The 21035-nt window shown below is 37.5% G+C and overlaps 1 protein-coding gene across 1 annotated transcript in view; it reads right to left on the reverse strand.

The window, feature by feature from the left end:
* LOC143890001 (actin-related protein 3) overlaps positions 1–21035 on the reverse strand; it is a 73487-nt gene continuing 52452 nt past the window's right edge. The window contains exons 6-10 of the mRNA XM_077394474.1: positions 10246–10365; positions 3675–3785; positions 3454–3579; positions 3243–3341; positions 1–848 (exon numbers count right to left, since the gene is read on the reverse strand). Coding sequence (XP_077250589.1) covers positions 768–848; positions 3243–3341; positions 3454–3579; positions 3675–3785; positions 10246–10365 — 537 coding nt within the window. The 3' untranslated portion in view covers positions 1–767. The remainder of the gene's footprint in view (positions 849–3242; positions 3342–3453; positions 3580–3674; positions 3786–10245; positions 10366–21035) is intronic.

Below are 21035 nucleotides of genomic sequence, written 5' to 3' on the forward strand. Positions count from 1 at the left end.
TTGGTTAAAACAGAGAGAAATTTTATAACACAAACAAACCAAATGCTCTACATATATTGTCTGGATCCAATGAGCCAAAGACTCGTGGTAATTCCACCCAAAAAATAAATAAATTTAGCAATTGGTTAAAACACAAACCAAATGCTCTACATATATTGTCTCAAGCCAATGAGGGCCAAGGAGATTGAAATTCACTTCACTCTTTTATCAAGAATGCCATCCCTAATGGAATAATAATCAATACAAAAAAAAAATGTTATTCAGCTGAACTAAGCTGAATGCTAAAAGACCATCCAACCCAGCTAATGCCTCACTGATCAATGAATCTCCTCCCTAAAGTTGCTGCCAGGTGTACGAGTGGCAGCTTCCTGTTGGCTGTGGTGAAAAATCTATTTCCCTAAAAGAATACCCTGCAAATGAAAGCATCAAACCCATTTGCCTACAGTTGGGACTATCATCTATTATACAGCTCTCAAAGGGCCATTTTCTAGTAGACAAGCACAATTAGATGAAGGGAAATGATATATTCGCCCCCTTTTCTTTCCTGGGCTAGCGCCTTGTTGAGTAAAAAGTGATCATAAATACACCACAAAGTGATCATTAATACACTACAGGGGGTTCACCAGAGGGAAAAAAAGGGCGAATATATCACTTCCCTTATATGAACCTGAAAATGCATAGATACGCTTTGAGGGGAATGAGAGATCATCATAAATGTACACTGGGAGATGATGAAAAACTGCTACAGATGGCAATCAATCACCATTTCAATACATTCCTTTAAAGACGGGATTTGTACGGCATATGCTTGCTCCGTATTCCTCGTATTCTGCTTTTGTATGGCATGCCTGAAAAGAAGCAAATATTTTCAGCTTTGGTTTCAAAAACTATCACTGCTCTCTGGATTGGGTGCGCCATATACAATTAAAGACAACTACTAATTTATAGTTGTGGCAGTAGATGATAATAACAAAAGAAAGTGAAAAAAAAAATAAAAAATCATAGCACAACGGTGCTGAATATACAACACTACAGCAACAATAAGCATACGGACAACAATAATGGTCCTTATTTCGTTATGATTTTGCTATTCTTTTATCTAACTGTTTATCTACAAGTCATAGGTAGCAAGAAAAATTTCAATTTATTGGGCTTTCGTAAAAAGTGGTATTGTTAGGGTTTCGCTCGATGAAAAGTGAATTGGGCTTTTGTAAGAAGTGGTATTGTTAGGGTTTTGCTCGATGAAAAGTGGTTGGCATGCAGGATAGATGTTTCGCCCTATTAATGGTCTCCCTAAGTCGTAGGGGTTACAGACCACAAATTGCAATGTTTGCATATCAATGAGTTAATTTTACACCAACTTTTTTAGTTGAGTGTAGATGGTTCACAAAGAAGTACCCAGTTGTTTGAAGACAGCCCCCACCAAACTTCAATTGGTCTTTTTTTCATGAAAATCACACATTTGATAACAAAACAATTGTTTCACTATTTCAAATAGGTGAATTCAAGTTTTTCTTTTAGAATGATAACAGAGATATTTATTAATAGCTGTCCTTGCAGACGATCCCATATGGAAGATGCATAACAGAGTTGCCGTGATGAAATGAGTAATTCTTTTCTTAGATTCTCAGTGAACCTAGGAATGGCATCAAGGACCTATACACATGCCAGATAATTATTAATGGGGTTATGCTTTTGCATTTCACACGGTTGGCAGAAAATCTGGACAGAATATGACTTGGACGCGCTAGTTAGAATAGTGTTTGAAGAAAGTGTCCTATCAGCCATACACAGACAATAAAAAGGATCAGAAACGATACACGTGACCAGTCAAATGTCCAGACTGGAAAATCTCACAATAACTTCTACAAGTGTTCCGGATATTTACTATAAAATTAAGGTTGGTATCTCTAATGAGTGAGGCCTTATCCTTTTGGTTATCAAACATCTCTGTGGAGGTATAGTCTGATACTGAGTATTTCTGGAGAAAGAAAAATCAACACAGACAAACCACAAATAAGGACATGATTGCAAAGCATCCATGGCACCCACAAGTTTGCCAATCAGGTCTGCGGTTTGCTTCATTCAAAGTTCTAAAACCAGTAGGGAACCCACATTTCCACCATATCATTTAGGGGCCGTTTGGATACGCAGATTTTAGAATCCGGGATTTCTTCAACATTGTAGCAAAGATACAAGAGAAGCGAACCAGCCGTCGTTTTTGAATCTTTTTTTACTTCTCGCCCTTCGTTCTGTCAGCAAGAGAGTAACAGATCCTCCCATATTTCCGGGTTTTAGAAATCTCAGGATGCAGGAGAGATTTTTATAACCTGAATTTCTCACTTAAAATCCGAGAAACGCTGCCAGGACAGCACACAGCAGCCTGATCATGAAACCCTCTTTTACACTGATTTCAAACTAAAAACCTGATTTCTAAAATCCGCGTATCCAAACGGGGCTAACCTGAATTTCTAACTTAAAATCCGAGAAACGCTGCTAGGACAGCACACAGCAGCCTGATCATGAACCCTCTTTTACACTGATTTCAAACTAAAAACCTGGTTTCTAAAATCCGCGTATCCAAACGGTACCATTTGGATACGCGGATTTTAGAAACCAGGTTTTTAGTTTGAAACGGCCTCGTTTGGATACACGGATTTTAGAAACCAGGTTTTTAGTTTGAAATCAGTGTAAAAGAGGGTTCATGATCAGGCTGCTGTGTGCTGTCCTGGCAGCGTTTCTCGGATTTTAAGTGAGAAATTCAGGTTATAAAAATCTCTCCTGCAACCTGGGTTTCTAAAACCAGGAAAATGGGAGGATCTTCTACTCTCTTGCTGATGGAAAGAAGGAAGAGAAGTCAAAATGAGTCAAAAACGACAGTTGGTCCGCTTCTTCTCTTGTCTCTAACCCTCTTTTCTAACCCTCTTTTACACTGTTTTCAAACTAAAAACCTGGTTTCTAAAATCCATGTATCCAAACGGCCCCTTAGTGTTATAGGTCAGGTCTGAGAATTTAAATAGTTGTTCTGGTTCATGGTTCATGTTTGGGGTTTTGACGCTTGAATTTCTTTAGGAGATCATACTCAATACCACAGAAGACGTTTTGGACTCTGCAATCTATCTAGTTGGACAAACGCCAAATATCCATCAACAATGGAGGTTTCTACCACAGATCGTTAAACCATTCAGAGAAATAGCAAAAAAAAATCAATAAGGGTTTCCAATTAAAGGCAGAGAAGATACCGCATAGAATTCAGGTGTTGATGCCAGAACTGAGCCTCCAAACCAAACCGCAAACCTCTGGATAGGATGGCTGACCACATTGACTTCCACTGGGTGCGACTGGCAGCAAAAAGAATCTAACAGTCAGCTCTTTATTTTTTTATTTGTTTTTATTAGTAGCTCTTAGTAGTTAGTACACAAATGGAACCAAAAGATTTTAAGGATTTCCTACTTTTATATCTCCACCATGTCGGGCATCAGATGCATCAAGCCTAGCATCTACGATCTTCTTTAGGTCCCGCTGCAACCTTCTATGGAAGTCCTTGAACATGGTTGATCCTCCAGATAATACTATATTCTGAGAGAATGATTTCAAATCACAAACTAATGGAAACTAAAACAACTAGGATTACTACTATGTTCATAAGATCATCCTAATCGCCACTCATTGACCTTATACAAAGCCCTCCTAGTGTCAATTGGAGCTGACTGAATGCACTTGTCAATTACAGATGGCAATGGGGTGGAAAAATCGCTACTGTAAATCTCAGGATGAAAGAAAACCTGCAAATGAAAACTTATATCAATATCAATACTGCAAATTCAGTCATAGATGATAACAAAGAAGCTAACCAGAGCATGCACAGGACTGAAACTAACAGCACATTAAAAAAAGTCATCCGCAGAACAAATGGAGGTTGGCTTAATAAAGAGCAATTGTTTTGCTAGGCAAATAACTTCTAACCTCGGGGTCAAGTCATGCACCCTTGTGGTTAGAATGTAAATGTTAGGATACTAACAGGTCACTAGGACATGATACCAGCTCACCCATTAAAATAATATGCAACCTAGGTTGTTAAGATTTAAGTTAGTCTAGGCTGATCTATTCTTATGTTTTGGTGTGACACTGTCACTTAATTTTATGTTTATTTACATTAGTAAAATGGGGCCAACCATCAGTTGGCTCCTTGATGGAATTTTATGTAATTAGCATAATATATAAGTGGTCATGGGGTTGGAGTTGAATCTCCACAACATCCACTAATTCTCCTCCCCCTTTTCTTTCTTCCTTCTCTTCCCTTCAATACAAATTGAATGTGGGTGGATTATTAAAAGAGCATAGTTGATCTTGAAAGATTGAGGTTATGTCCATCAATCTAGAACCAAGGTTTTAAATTTCAATTTTGGGGGTAATTTCAGTCCTAACCCGAACCGAAATTTTAGCCGAAATCCCGAAATTCGGTAAAGGTGTTCGAAATGTCGGTTTTTTGGGCCAAAATTTCGGATTTCGGCCGAAATTTAAAACCTTGTCTAGAACCCTAGTTTTTCATTGTCTATTCTTCTTTTCTTGAGCAACCCTTAGACTTATTGTCTTGGATTGTGTCCAATCCCTAAACCCTAAATTTATCCCCATAAATTCGTACCCTAGATCTCAACAGAAAACCAAGCTCCATCCCTCAGTCATTTGAGAAACTAATCCTAGTCGTAAATCTGTTTCAAACCCTAATCCTTCACAACTCTATCCATAAATCTAATTGAAATACTACCCCTAATCTTAATTTTGAAACCCTAATTCTAATCCTATTCATCCGTGAATTCCTAACACTAGGCATATTCGAAATTCTAATCTAATCCTTCCATCACATCCACTTGAAACCCTACTTACTTATTTCACATATTCCATATCATTCTTTCTTTGAAACCCTATAGCTTTCTTCTTCCTTATGTGTACAGATATCACATGGGGTGCACTGCGTTGATTGTTCCCTAGAGTATTTCAGTCAATTTAATCCTCTTTATGTCCTAGTTTGAAGAGGATACAAATGCTATGAAGCTGTTTCGATGAAGACTTGGACTATAATGCTGATGTGTGAAGAGTGGAACTGCCCTTTTTGTGGATTTATGTGCTTGCGAATGCTAAAAAGCTCTTCCGATGAAAACTGAACTAATAATGTTGCTATCTGTAAAGTGTGGACTGCTCTTTGTATGGATTTATGTACGTAATTGGGGTGGTTGTGTCTCTGACTGGGCTGATTTATCTGCACGTGAAGAAACCTTCTTTTTATATGGATTGCATTCTTTGGATTCTTGTGCCCAAGCGTGGACAGTTGTGCTTTCGTGAGAAGGTAACTCCATTTCATGTGGATTCTGACACATGAAATGGAGTGCCTAACTGCACTAGTGTCAGAATCTGCGGGCATCCAGGGTTGGATTCAGCAAATCTCAAAAAGAAAAAATCGTGGATCCGCCAAAATATTTCAACCAATTCTCAAATTTTAATTACAACAAGTAAAGTATATAAAATTTTCATGGTTAAGTACATATAATGTTTTACTTCCATGTTAAAAACTTACTATTATGAAGGATAAAACTTTAAAATAGAGTAATTGTAAAGTTGTGGCAGTAGTATTAAAAAAAAACAAATAAAAGACCTTGAAGTATTACATGGGTACTTAGCCCATAAAAAAAACCGCGTAACATAGATTGCGGTGAATTTCTTCAGGGCTGTAGTGCCATGTGAGAACTGCTATACACTTGCTTAGACTGTTGACTCTAAGGGTGGATGTTGTGGTCTTTTTCGTGAGCTGTTATAACTTTTGTGACCCAATGCACATCCACGTGGACTGCTACACATCCATATGGTTGTTGTGCCTTGTGAGGACTATTTGTTGCTATGAGCACCGTGCTGCGTTTTTTGAGACTAGTGTAATCTTGCTACCCTAATTAGCAAAAGTGTTAGCTCCATGTAGAGTAGTTAACATGCTGCCCTAATGTGTGCCTTTGTATGAAGTAGCTAGGGTGCTTCCGTACCCAGCAACTGTGCCTGTCCTATTTGTGATTGGGTTGTTGTGTTGTCCCATGTGGACTGTGGAGCTGCTCTGTGTGGGTTGCTTGAGACTAATGAGTAGCTTTATGAGGGCTATTGTGGGCAATTTTGTAACCTTCACGTAGGTTTTGTGGGGCTATTACGCGGTCCTCTTGTGGGCTATCATTTCTTCATGAGGATATTGCTCCTTTTGTGGACTGCTGTGCACTGCATTATTCTCCTGGACTATTGTGCTATCTTCTCGTTAATTGTTGCGCGATCTTACTGTGTGAACTGTTGTTTTAGACTGTTGCTTCAAGTGAATTGTGGTGCACTTATCGTGTAGACTTCAAAGCTCATGTGAATTTTTTAGCAGGCTTTTGTAGACTGAGTTGCTGTTTTGCGACAATTCCTTCGCAGTTTTGTCATCATGGGTTCAAGTGTCGGTTTCGATACATGTTTCAATCATCATGGAAAGAAACGGAAAAAAATTGGTCTTAGTTGGAAATTTTGGTGGAAATCCTGTAAAATCGTGGAAACATATGGAAAACTACGCAAATAATGGAAATTTAAGATGAAACTTCATGAAATGCAAGAATAAGTGCAAATACAAACTTAGAAACCATCACATAAGCAAGAAACCATCCATAATGGATTAACAACATAAAACACCTAGTGACATGCATTGTTGTATTGTTTGGAAGAATATAGTACATAAAACACCATAAAACACCCAGTGCACGAGGCTCCCACCATTGCGGGGTCTGGGGAGGGTTGGATGTACGCAGCCTTACGCCTGCTTTGCAGAGAGGCTGTTTCCGTGACTTGAACCCTTCACCACAAGGTCACAATGACAGTCATAACATATAATAAAAGGGGACTGATATATATTTTGTTATATGTATTACATAGTCACCTATCCGATAAACATTCCCATTTGTAATATTTATTTTCATTTCACCATATTTTGATAATGAGAACATTCTACTTATTTTATAGTGTTCGTGGAAAAATATGATAGCGCTGATTTTTTTTTTCTTTTTCTGAATGATAGCGCTGATATTAGTCCCTTGGACACTGACTTCATTTATAACCTTTGACAGCTAGTTAAAAAAAGAGTAAAATGAAGAGAGTTGCCATTATCAAAATATGATAGCACTGATATTAGTCCCTTTTATAAAGCCTAAGAGATGGGGAATATGGGGAGGTTTTCTTTCCTCTCCCCTTTACCAAACAACGAAGAGAAAGCGAGTTTTGCTGGTTTTTCGCCGCGATATTAGAAGCTTGACGGCAGCTCATGGTGCAAGGAGACAACGTTCATAATAGTGGGAGATCCGACGAATTGCAAAAATGATAAGATGGAGATGAGAAGAACAATCTATTAATGTAAGGCAACAACCTTATGGGCATCATTTGAGGGATTTCTTTTGATCTTCTATTTACAATTGTTTTTAATTTTTGGGAAAAAAATCAACACTATGGTAATCACGAGCGCTGTAAAGCAAAGCTATTTTGTTGTGTTTCGATTGTTTCAATGGAAACATGTGCATTTCAACCAACATACAATACTCAAACAATATCATTGATGTTTTGTGTTGGTGCTCGTGGAAACCAAAACCCACATGTTTTGGTAGAAACTTGAATCCATGGTTATTGATCAAGGATTTAAGACTATCACTTGGTTCGTGAAGATGATTCTAGTAGATGATGTTGAGATATAGGGGTTTACTGGGGTTACTTTATATTTACATGGGTACAAGTGTAATTTTATCTTTTCTCATCTACTAGTGGCATACCTTATAATTTTCATAAATAATGGATAGATAGAGTGGTTGACCATATCTCTCTAATTTACTCACACATTTTCTCCCAACTCTTCCTCTCTTACTCCTTCACTTCTTCCATCTTCTTTCTCTTTTCACTTATCAATCTCACAATTTCTATCCGGTATCAGATTAAGAATTCAAGTTCTCTTCATTCTGTAAGGCTCCGATCACAACCCACTAAGATTCTGTAGATCTCTTGTTCTTCATGGTTCAGCATCACCATGTAAGTGGCTGATCCACTGACTGTCACATGAAGTAGTTAGTTGAAAGAAATATCTCGAAGCCGCAAATGTCTTGTCGAGCGAATCAAACAAGTATGTGTTTAAGAAGTCTGGTGTTTCCTTTCGTGGTATATTTTGGGGCCGTTTGGATAGGCGGTTTTAGAATCCAGGTTCTTAGTTTGAAAACAGTGTAAAAGAGGGTTCATGATCAAGCTGTTGTATGCTGTCCTGACAGCGTTTCTTGGATTTTAAGTGAGAAATTCAGGTTTTAAAAATCTCTCCTGCATCCTAAGATTTCTAAAACCTGGAAATATGAGAGGACCTGCTACTCTCTTGCCGACGGAAAGAAGAGGGAGAAGTAAAAAACAAGTCAAAAACGATGGCCGGTCCGCTTCTTCTCTTGTCTCTTAGCAACAATTTTGAAGAAATCCTGGATTCTAAAATCTGCATATCCAAACGACTCCTTAGGGTTTTCTATTTTCCCTATTTAGTGTTGTCCGTTGTTGATAAGTTTTTGACCAAGGAGTTCCCTTACCACATATGACAAAACCTTAAAGTTATAGTCCTAGATTCAGATCCTAAAGATGGCAACTTTTTCATTGGGTTTTATGGGGTTTCAACGTATTCTTTGATTTTTATTTACCCTATTGAGCATTGTCCTTTTTTGCTGAAAGTTTAACCATGGATACCTCATATCACGAGTAAAATAAATCCCAAAGTTTTGGCTCAGATATCAACCTCGAAGGGGGCGTTTTTTCATTAGGCTTTTTTTGGGTCCGCGACATGTCTGAAATCCAATCTTAGCCATCCTTTGTTTAAATCTACACAAGGTAAAGTTTTCCCTTGAATCGTTTAGTGCGTAAGCAATTTAGTTTTGTGTTTTTCCAGTCTCTTGGCGTTTGTCAGGATCTATGATTTATCCGACACTTTGAATTTATTGCTGACACACGTGTCCTGCCGTGTCCGACATGACACGCGAGTCGACATATGTTGACACTCCTTTTGATACCTTTAAATGTACTGCTAGAAGTGTTAGACTTAATGTGAGCATGCTGACATGTGTTTGTACCGTGTCAAGTGTGACATTCGGTTTTATTATTGAATACCGTGTTTACCTCTTTTATTATTAAGTCTTTTTTTATTATAAACTCTTCTTTTAGCTCTTCTCTAACTAATATTTGCAGTTATATCCCCTCCCATAAACCTAAAGCCCTAAACAAACTCTTCTCTCAATACTATATTCATTGTATATTGGTCTCCCTTTCTTGTTGTCTATTGGGGACAGAAGGGAACTAATCAAATTGATGAATGCGTTAGAATTTGATTATCTCATATTTGTTTTAGAATACAGTTGATTAGTTCAAAGATTTATTAGTTTGTCAAATGAATATCATATTTTTATTGTTACAAATTATGATAGTAATTAGTAATTTTATATGCATGTACGTGTCACCATTTCTAGATTTTTAGATGTTGCCATGTAAGACAACTCATATCCGTGTTGAAACTCAACACACGAATCCGTATCTACAAATCATGATTATATATACTTTGTATTTCAGCCGTGTCCCCGCGACAGTTGTGTCTGTCTCCACAAATCATAGTTCAGGATCCAATATTATCATTGCCATTTCAAAATATTATTTGATTATCATTGTTGGCGTGAAGAGAATGTCGAATAGCAGCAGTGAAATCAGTTCCACAAAACTGGAAGTTCCAGAATGGCTATGAATCAAGTGATGGCCCTGGATAACATGTTGATGCCTATGGTCCCAATTAAATTGAATGGACCAAATTATTTAAAGTGGTACAAGCTGTAAAAATATTTGTCAGATGAAGTGGCAAACTAAGTTATCTTACAGGGAGTCATCGAGCCAGTGAAAGATGATCCAGCTCATGACCGTTGAGAAACATAATTGCATCATTTTGAGTAACAATCTTAAAATTTGAGCAAAGCAGTCAATCTGGATTGCCATGAGAGATTAACAAATCGATATTGTGAACAAAGGTTCGTATCCTCTACATTGCATGAAAATGTGAACTTAAAATCACCCAAACTAAACTTCAGTTAAGATTAGTTCATGTGGATAAATGCTACACTTGTTAGTCAATAGAAGGAATACAAACTGACTATCTGAGATAGATATAGTATAGTAGAGGCAAACCCGAACCTCAGGGCCAAGAAAGCGTTCATAACCAATGTCACAAGAGTATGGTGCTCCAGTCTTTGGTTTAACACCAGTCCAGTGCTTGATGTACTTAGATGGTTCTCGATCATGTTTATTATATTCCTGAATCATTACAGAAAGGTTGATCAACAAGTTTTAGTAAATATAAGTATGTGTTAGAAAATATATATTAAGAATATTCTTGCATTAAATAAATAGATACCACGGAACATGCACATTGACACGTATTGCACATGTTTGCAGAAGTTGGTTTCAACAACAATGATAGGCCAAACATATTATGGAGGAATAATGTTAACAAAGGAATAACTAAAATATTGATCCATTAATAAAGATTCCAAGCAATAAAAGAAATGGATCTTGTATGGACACAATAAAAGTATACCTAAACTTTTACTGTGTATCTCATCACTGACAAACCAAGGGAAAACAAGTACACGAATAAATGGATTCCATACTTATCTTCTTTTTTATTAGTTTGTACAAACTTTATTGAAAAGGGAAAGGAAGTACAATAGACATTTACAATGAGGGATTTTCATGTCATATCATTAGAATGTTATACAGGTTGTTCTTGTAAGCTTGTGACATTTTATATTAGCTTTGTGATTTCTTCCTTTTTTTTGTGGAATAATAAAAATGTTACTGAGAAAAACACAAATAACAAAACAGTAAACGACAAAAGGGGAACCAATACTAGATATGAATCCCAGTTCTCTCAACTCCTTTGGATAAAGAGTCCACCACATCATTAGCAGATTTGGAATGTGTTTAAGTATTGTGCTGGCTCCGCACATAAGTTACATATTCCAAGATTATGTTTTCTATGAGCCAAGGGCCAGCGGCTCAAGCATCCAAGCTATAATGTTGGAAGGGTCTCCTTCCCTCCATATCCTATCTTTGAAAATCTGAAGTCCACAGATAAAGCAGCCACTTCCTCATCATGGGAATCTTTGGTGCCTATTTGGCCAGAGTAAGCCCTGATGATTTCTCCCCATTCATTTCAATTCTTGTTGCCTCCATGTTGCTGCAAGAACATCAGTCAAAATTTAGCTTGACAGCATCCCTTGGAGGTGGAGTCTGACCTGACACAATCAAACCCGGTCATGACCCTTGAGTCAAGTCACTCAACCCACCGAAACAGATTGTAGTAGTTGGTAAATTGCTTGGAATTGTCCCCGGGACAAGACGAGTCCATCCAGTTACCTTATGACATCCAAGGGGACCCCTTCAATCGAAATCATTATCAATTGTGTCTTGAAGATACGCTTGAGGAAAAGATGAGTTTTCCCAATTGTTCTCAACAATCTTGAAGATGCTAAAACGGCTTTGGCCATCCTCATTGGATTGCCCTTCAGTTCTTTTGGTCCTTTTAAGTATTTTCGTCCAAAGGGAGGATTGGCAGCTATGTTACAGGGATTCTATGCATGATCTAAAAAATTGTGCACTGACACGATTCCACGGATGGATTTGTGTGGAACATGATCGGATTTGTCCCACGGCTGTGTCCGAATGAAGCCCGTCTCCTAACTGACAGACATAGATGCCTAGGTAGTGAATAACTTGATGGGATTTGTCATTGAGGATAAATATGTCCAATTTTTCTTTTACATTACATGTGTAAGACCTGAAATCTTTCCAGCTTCTATATTCACAAACCCTCATCCTGGCAACTCTAAAGGAAACATAAAGCCACACCAGCTTCGGATCTTGCTGGATTTATCCAAAAGCTCCCTAGGAAAATGATTCCTCCGTACACATAGGCACACACACACGCACACGCACATATAATAAATATATATATATATATATATATATATATATATATATATATATATGTATACGTATAAATATAAATATATATACATATATAATGGAAAAGCATGGGTTGCAATGCCTCTACCCCATTTGAGACATTAAGAGCATTTATATACATGTACTACACTATGACTTCTTATTATTGTTCGCAATCTACCACTCGAATATATAAGCAGAAAATTAGGGCTGCCATCAGCAACCCCATAATATTTAAAATCTTACAAATGTAAATTTGTCTAATATAAATTCCTATATTGATATTAAATAATTTATACAACAAACAATTAAATGCATCTATAATATATACAATGGGAAAACTTGGGTGTCCATCGAGGTTATTTAAAGCCTTGCAAATGTAAAGTTTACCGTATAAATGTAAATTCCTTTATATATAATAAATATCTAATAGGGAAAATTATTAAAAAAATGTGAAAAGTTGCTGAAATTATGAATCAAAGGCAGAGTTCTCAAAACTATGAGAAAGGGGTGTCAGGTAGGGTCAGGAGCTGTTTTAGGACAAGAATACCCTTCTCTTTCTTTTCCCTCCACCTTTTTAGGAACGGATCCCAATGCACTTCACCAACCCTTTTCACCTTTTTATCTTCTTCTTCCCCAAGCCATTGTCATTTCCACACGGTAAAACTCCACTACCATTGCCATTAGAAAAAAAAACTCCATTGGTTCTCTTTGTTTTGCTTTGGGTAATAAACCTATGCTCTGGTAGGTCCATTGTCATCCATCTGCTCAGGTTTTACATGTTCTTTGCATGGTTTTTCTGTTTACAGTGATATGGTTTATTTTCATCCTCTTTACAGTGCTCTCTTTGTTTGGTTACATGTTTGTTTTGACCTCTCTCTCTCTCTCTCTAGAGGAAAAACCGAATGGAACTCCTATCTGTCTGATTTTTCATAGATAGAATGGTTCCTAAGAATGAAATGAGCTAAGGTCCATAAAGGGAAATGACTTTTTACTAGTTTTGCAGTGACAGAATCATTGAAAGTGATTGCTACTACATGTGTAAAGAGGACTTGCTTATACTAACCGATTCTATAGGGTGATTATCACCTCCGGTGAGATATTACATTATTTGTAGATATGGTTCATTGAGTAATGATAGAGTGAGTTATGCTTAGGTTTGTAGATTATGAATGTATATACCGACTACTTGAACTTGCGGGACGAAGGTACCCTAAAAGAAGGAAAGGGAGCATGTGTTTGCTTTTGTACCCATCTATACGTAAGATAAAAGTGACTTATATTTCAAGCCTTTTGTATCTGAAGCTACATTCAATTTGGACATTTGTTTTGGTGGTTGCAGCAAACCATAACTGACAGTAGTTATCAAGATCCCGAAGTATGTACCCCATACGTACAACGTCTAGAGAATATCCCACTTCGAGAGCTAAGAAAAGTACTCATTCCGATCAACAGTGTGTTTCGTTGGGTTCTTATAGTCTTGGATATGGGTCAGCGTACCTTCTTTCTTTACAACTCGGTCGCAAGTATTTTGGAAGGGTGCAACCACTTGTGAGTACTATCGTAAAGTTGATTCGTAGGCCAAATATTAATTTGTAGTGAGTACTGCCCTAACGTACCAAATTATTGATTTGTAGGTTGATTACCTTGTTGAATGGTTCAAGAGGGTAAAGGACATTGATATAAGTGCATTCCCCATGGATGAAGTCGCTATTCAGCCCACACAAGATAACGAGTGATGTAACTTGGAATTACTTGAGTAAGGAAAACATATTAGTAACGATTAATTCTTATTTTTGCATAATCTTCCTGTTTTGCAGCAACGACTGTCGGCTGTTCGTTTTGAAAGAGATGGAATACCCCAGCTGTGACGCTAGTTTAGATTTTACCCAGGAAGATATTACGGCTATGAGAGCTACTCTACTTTCCAAAATGTTGACCGGGGGGTGTATGGGAAAGTAACCATGTAGAGTGTTCGGAAGGGAGGAAGTGGTGGACACTCTTACAACATGTTCTAACTGATGGACACTCTTTCTTGGTGTCACTTTTGGACACAATTAATTTGTAAATGGTTGTATATGCTTCAGCTCAACAGTACTTTATTTCATGTTCTAACTGATGGTTTGTATATGGTTGTTGTTGTGGAAGCATGCTAATCGTTTTGCCCATTTTCAGGAAGATTTTTTCCCACCATAATGATGGAACATTTCTTTGCCCATTTCCATCTAAAGTTTTGCCCATTTTTTCCTCAGAAGCCCGAATGTGAAGGAGTTTATAAACAACACAACTGGAATCCTATCGGACTCCCGAAGAGGATGTTCGGACGTTCGATGGTTTCCGTAAAAGGAGTTTGTAACAAAACTACTGGAATCCTATCGGACGTCCGATGGTTTCCGTCGGACTTTTGAATGTGTAGGAGTTTTTAACAAAACTACTGGAATCCTATCGGACAACCGAAGGGGACGCTCGCACGTCCGATGGTTTTTGTCGGACTCCCGAATGTGTATGAGTTTTTAACAAAACTACTGGAATCCTATCAGAAGTCTGAAGAACTTCTTCGGAATACGAAAGTAAAAAATCTGCATCCCATTAAATAGTGGGTCCTAGGTTTAAATTAGTGGTTCCAATATCAAAAGAGTGGTTCCAAAGGCAAACCAGTGGTTCCGAAGTCAAATATAGTGGTTCCGTGTTCAAAATAGTGGTTCCATGGTCTAAACCGGTGCTTCCAAAATCAAAATTGTGGTTCCAACACAAGACTTATAGTGGTTCCAAGGTCCAAAATAGTGGTACCACCACACAAATATATTATCATTGTCAAACACATGTACATCACCAGCCAAATAGTGGCTACAAGGTCTAAATTCTACCAATTTCATGTAAGTATCATGTGCAGCAACAAGGGTCCCAAAATCAATGCCAGTTTGTCCAGGGATGCAAGGGCAACATTTTGTACACAAAAAAGCAACAAGTCCATCCATAAGCAAAGAATGGAGGCGCGAAGGAAACACCAGACCTACAAAAAATGTTGCACCCATCAATTAAATAATGGATTAAAAATGGAAACCATATCGAATGAGTAATAATCGAGCAAATATATACCGCATACCTGTTTTGCGTAGGTGCGGTAAGGACCGATGGGAGTCATATTTAATGGACGATTTATGAGGGACGGATTTTTGCACGTTCTTTTGTTATGTCGAGGTTCCCCACATGATTTGCAATTGTGATGTCCAAATTGCAACCCTCTTTCTATTAGTACTTTTTTTGGTCGTCCAGGCTATCATCTTACTCATGGTGGCAATATTACTTGTAAATCATGGGAAGGCTTTGCCTATTGTGTTCGATCTAAGTAGGATGAATCACCTCCTCATATGTACTCCGATAAGTTGAAGCCAAAAACCAATCTTGGCAGTACTTATATCTGTCCATATTGTTCATCCCATGGCTGTTATGGCATGCCCACACGGCAATCCCATCATTTGGTAAAGACCACAAGTACATGTTTTCTTTCTAAGTCCACACAATCCGCATTAGTTGATGACAACACTTCATACTCATTCCAACTACTCACGCAGGGTGTAAACTTACTACCATAAAAACATTATTTTGCTAACCACTTTTCTGCATTATGAGTCAAATGCATTTTCCATTTAGCCCCATCTTTCCGACGACGCTGGAAGAACTCTTGTACTATCCATCTTGTGTGATCGACTAGAGCAACAATCGGCAACTCCCTTGCGACCTTTAATACGTTGTTGAAGCACTCTGTTGCATTCGTTGTCAACACATTCCACCTAGCCCCTTTAAAGTATACATTAGCCTAGTTTTGTTTAGGAATCTCATATATCCATTTCTCTGCTTTTTTATTCTTTGCTTTAATACAATTCCATCGCCTCCTTAAAGTCACTCTCCCTTAAGGCATATGCGGCTCTCGAAAATAGTCTACAAAGTATTTGGCTCTTAAAGGTCTTCAAAAGATTAGCATTGAGATGGCGAATACAGTAGCTACGGTATGAACCCGATAATGCTTCAGCTACAGCTCTAAGCAAACCCTTCATCCGATCGGAGGAAATCGTAAATTCTTTGTTGTTTTTTTCTGCTGGCATGACCCTCGGGCGGAGTAAAAGAAGAAACCATAGCCAAGTCTCGTACATCCCGTTCTCAACCACTGCATATGCTAACGGAAATAATCCACCTTCACCATCTAGTGCAGTCGCAGCGAATAACGTTCCTTTATACTTGCCTTGCAAATGTGTCCAATCAATTAGTATCAGGGGTCTAATTGTTCGACTAAACGGATGTATGCTAGGGCCGAATGACCAAAATAGATGAACAAATGTCTCATCTCCACTCCTCCATAGCTGTCGAGTTCGGTATACACGCATAATGGTGCCAGAATTATATCTTTCCATCTCCTGAGCATATGCAGGAATGATGCCATAAGACGCCTCGGCATTTCCACACATAATTCGTGTATAATGGACCTTAGCATAGCTTATGGTTATACCCCACTTATCCTTGATTTATGCTCTTATCAAACTAGGCCTCACTTCTTCTGGATAGGGAAATAACCCTAGGCAGGTTTCTGCTGCCCAAACTGCTGTAACAAGGGGAGATCATTACTGCTCAAAGTACTTGAGCATGTCTGCTTTGGCACAAACCTTTTCACCTTAACATAATCCAAGTAATTGTCCCAGTGATTCTAAAAGGACAACTTGGATCCTTGCATTTAAGAGCATACTTTGTAGGTTTTGACTCTACTGGGACAAATACAAACCTCCGTACAATTGCAAACTCTCTAACTTTGTTCTTAAATACTTTCAAATTCGAGAAGATTCCTCCCACCTTCAACTCCTCGAGTCCTATACTCCCCTCATTTAATTCATCCACAACCATTTCATCTACTTCTATCGGCTCCCTTGTATACATATTACCGAACGGGTCGCCCATAATGTTATGTACACCATCCTGGTTTACACCTTGGCCCTCATCGTCCTCACCAAAGTCCTCATCACCCTCTGTACTATTACCATCCTCGCATTCAATGGCATCATTAACATGCATATCACTATGGAAATCCCTATTGAACTCTACATCGTGCCTGCATGGTAAGGAATAGGTTAGAATGAATATTCTATAAGACAAACATAGAACTTTCCAACTAAATATAATTAATACATTATATAGCATTGGTCATATGTTGAGTTGTACCGTCCTCTGTCTCATTAAAAATAGGATCCTCATAATCTTCATCCATGTCCACTGAATATCTGCCCACCCGATCAACATAAGACTAAGAATAATGGAATGACAATTTCATAAACAGATAGTACAAAATTCCCCCGTCAATCCCTCTATATTTTACCTATGGTTGGTATGTCCTTCGCCATGTCTTCCTCGTTTTCTGGGAGCAACAACTTCAGATGGAATAAGTGTTACTGAGACTGCACGGACAGAATTATTTCAGGGGCTCAAAGCCGGTTCGATTGGAGTAGAAGAAGGTACACCAATATTTCCATACAAAATAGGATCTTCATAATGTTCATTCATATCCACTACATTTCTGAGCAATGACAATTTCCACATGAGTAAATATTCTAATGGATTGAGAATTTAAAGAATGACAATTTCCAGCTGAGTTAATATTTTACCTATGGATGGGGATGGGTGCGATCGGTGAAGAAATAATTCCTCCAACTCTGTACTCTGTAGTTATGTACAGGCTCATAGAATTAAAGAGGCTATTCTAAAAAAGCATCATCATCATACCTAGGTCATCATCATTTCGAATGTCATATAACAAGATTTGATATGGATCCATGACATCTCGATATTTTAAAGATAATGAGACGTAGGTTCCTATGGTCCCAATTTTTGGTGAATTAGAGACTGAAATTCTGAAAAATTTATATGGCAATTCACAATTAAACCCATCTTCGTCCTGCCAATATATTGGAATGATACTTCATCCTCCAAGTAGCAATCAAAGTGTAAGATAAAAGAAGCCCTTCTTTCCACCATTTTCGCAAACCCTATAGGGATAAGAACCACTATTAAAGCTTCTAAACCATTTCTTATAAACTATGAACCACCATTTAGAATGTTAGAACCACTATTAATAAGCTATAAACCACTATTACACTCTCGGAACACTATTTAGTGGTCCGACGTATAAATACTGTTTTCAAGTGTTTAAATAATGATTATGAGTGTTTCCAAGCTATAAACCACTATTACACTCATGATCAATTTTAGAACCACTGAAATACTATTAGAATGTATGAATCACTATTTAATCAAATGGAACCGCTAAAATGTAGTTCCGAGGTCTAAATAAAGGTTCCAAGTGTATGCATGGATGTTCCGAGTGTTTAAATAGTGCATCTGATTTTTTATAACGTTTAGAACCATTGAAATACTATTAGAATGTATGAACCACTATTTACACTCTTGGAACCATAATTTAGTGGTTCAGAGGTCTAAATAATGGTTCCAAGTGTATAAATAGATGTTCTGAGTGTTTAAATAGTGCCTCTTATTGATTAGATAGGGTCATGAGTGTATTTACACACTAATAACAACTATGTATACTTTAGGAACCACTATTGATTGGTTTTGAGGAATAAATAGTGGTGCAGAGGTATAAATAGTGGTTCCGAGATTTAAAAATTGATTGTGAGCACTTTTAATTAGTGGTTCTGATTGTATAGATAGGAGTGCAATTCGGGTTTTCCTCTAGAGAGAGAGAGAAAGAGAGAGAGAGAGAGAGGTCAAAACAAACATGTAAGCAAACAAAGAGAGCACTGTAAAGAGAATAAAAATAAACCATGTCACTGTAAACAGAAAAAACATGCAAAGAAAATGAAAAACCTAAGCAAAATGATGACAATGGACCTACCAGAGCATAGGTTTATTACCCAAAGCAAAATAAAGAGAACCAATGGAGTTTTTTTTTTCTAATGGCAATGGTAGTGGAGTTTTACCGTGTGGCAATGACAATGACTTGGGGAAGAAGAAGATAAAAAGGGTTTGTGAAGTGCATTGGGATCCGTTCCTAAAACGGTGGAGGGAAAAAGAAAGAGAAGGGTATTCTTGTCCTAAAACAGCTCATGACCGTACCTAGCACCCCTTTCTCATAGTTTTGAGAACTTTGCCTCTGATTCATAATTTCAGCAACTTTTCGCATTTTTTTAATAATTTTCCCTATCTAATACATGTTAATTTTAATATTAAATGTTATTACTATCTGAATCTAACTACGTATGCAATAGATAATGGGAAAGCTTAGGTGGCTGTCTGAGGCTAATTAAAACGTTATATAAATGTAAATTTTTCTGATAGATATATGACCACGAGGTTATTTTTTTATTTTATGTTGTCAAAGACCCAAGGTTATTTAAAACCTTATGAACGTAAAGTTTCCTTTAACTTTAAATACATTATAAATGTGAAATTTTCTTGTTTTTTTTAATGGTTGCAAGATTCATTCAGACAAAGGGAAGACCGGGTGGTCCACCAAAAGATACAGCAAAATAAAGAAAATGTACCAAGGACAAAAAGCTAAAAAAATCATGGAGGAAGAAAATCACACCACTCCAGACCCACTTTCCCGCCCCATCCCTAGCTAATCTATCTGCTTCACTCTTAACGGATCTTCCAATGTGTATGAAGACGGTAGAAGAGCCAAGGATGTGGTCTGCAATCTCATAAAAAAGAGAAGCAAATCTCCAAGACGAGCCACCTCACCACAACGCCACCTCACCACATTTTTAGAATCACCCTTCACTACCACCTTATCCAGAAGAGCTATGTCTAAGCATTTGATACCCTGGTAAGCAGCCCTTACCTCCAACTCGTTACCATTGAAAATCCCAATAGGACCAGAATAGGCCCACAGAATTGCTCCTGAGGAATCTCTACAAAGGCCACCAATACCAGTAGGACTCGGTTTGCCTAAGCTTGATCCATCAAAGTTGAGCTTGATGGGAGGCCTGTCTTGGAGGGATTTTTATAACCATTAAAAAAAATAAGTAAAATAAGTAAAATTATAATCATAAAGTACCTTACATTTTTAATCTCTGGGTACATTTTTACCTCAAAAAAACATCACAAAAGCATGTATTTCTCGCATGAATAATGTCTGTGAATAGCACGTTGTTTTTGTAAGGTATAAACCCTACGATGTTTCTTCTTCTTCTTTTTTGAGGGAAAGTTTCCTCAATGGCTTCCTGGTTAGGTTGGGGCCAAATGATGGTAAGAATCCTGGCAGAAAATTAATGGGATGGTGCATTACTCAATATATTACGGTTTTATATCTACTCGAATATACATTGTTATTATTATTATCTTTTTGGGTGCGTGGGTGGGCGTTTTTGCCAGGGGGGGGTATCCTCCATGGATTTCTGGTTGAATTCAAACCAAATGGTGCGTGAACTCTCATCGGGATGTTGCTATTGTGCCACCCAAGAAATATCAAGGACAAAGAGTAGGTTTTTTTTTGTGTGGGAGAAAATAAGTGACAAAGGTTATGGAATTGTTGGAAACTTAAACTTAGAAGTTAAATAGTTAATTTGTTAATTAATAATTAGCTATTTAACTTTTGCCTTCAAACTATCCCGTGTCTAAGATCTAACTTAACGTTCCCATAAATTATACATGTTTACAAATCCATCAACATCATCCTCTATGTTAAATTAGTTATGTATGCCCTTAAACTCGGGCTATGTAAACAATTAACTAATTTTCAAAGGCTTATGAGTTATGACACTATTAGAAGTAGAAAGTAGAAGTTAATTTAGTTAATTAGTAATGCAACCATTGTTAATTTAATGAGGTATATTTTTTATTTCAAGTTCGGTTGTAGATATTCCGACGGGAATATTTTTGCAAGGAAAAAGTCTTCAACTACAAGTAACAATTGTAAAGGGAAAGACAGAGAGATACCTAAGAATGCAAATTTTTTGTTGTGGAATCATGTG

Source organism: Tasmannia lanceolata, unplaced genomic scaffold (genome assembly GCF_043159265.1).
Source record: "Tasmannia lanceolata isolate RefF3 unplaced genomic scaffold, GAP_Taslan_0.1 ptg000013l, whole genome shotgun sequence".
NCBI lineage: Eukaryota > Viridiplantae > Streptophyta > Magnoliopsida > Canellales > Winteraceae > Tasmannia > Tasmannia lanceolata.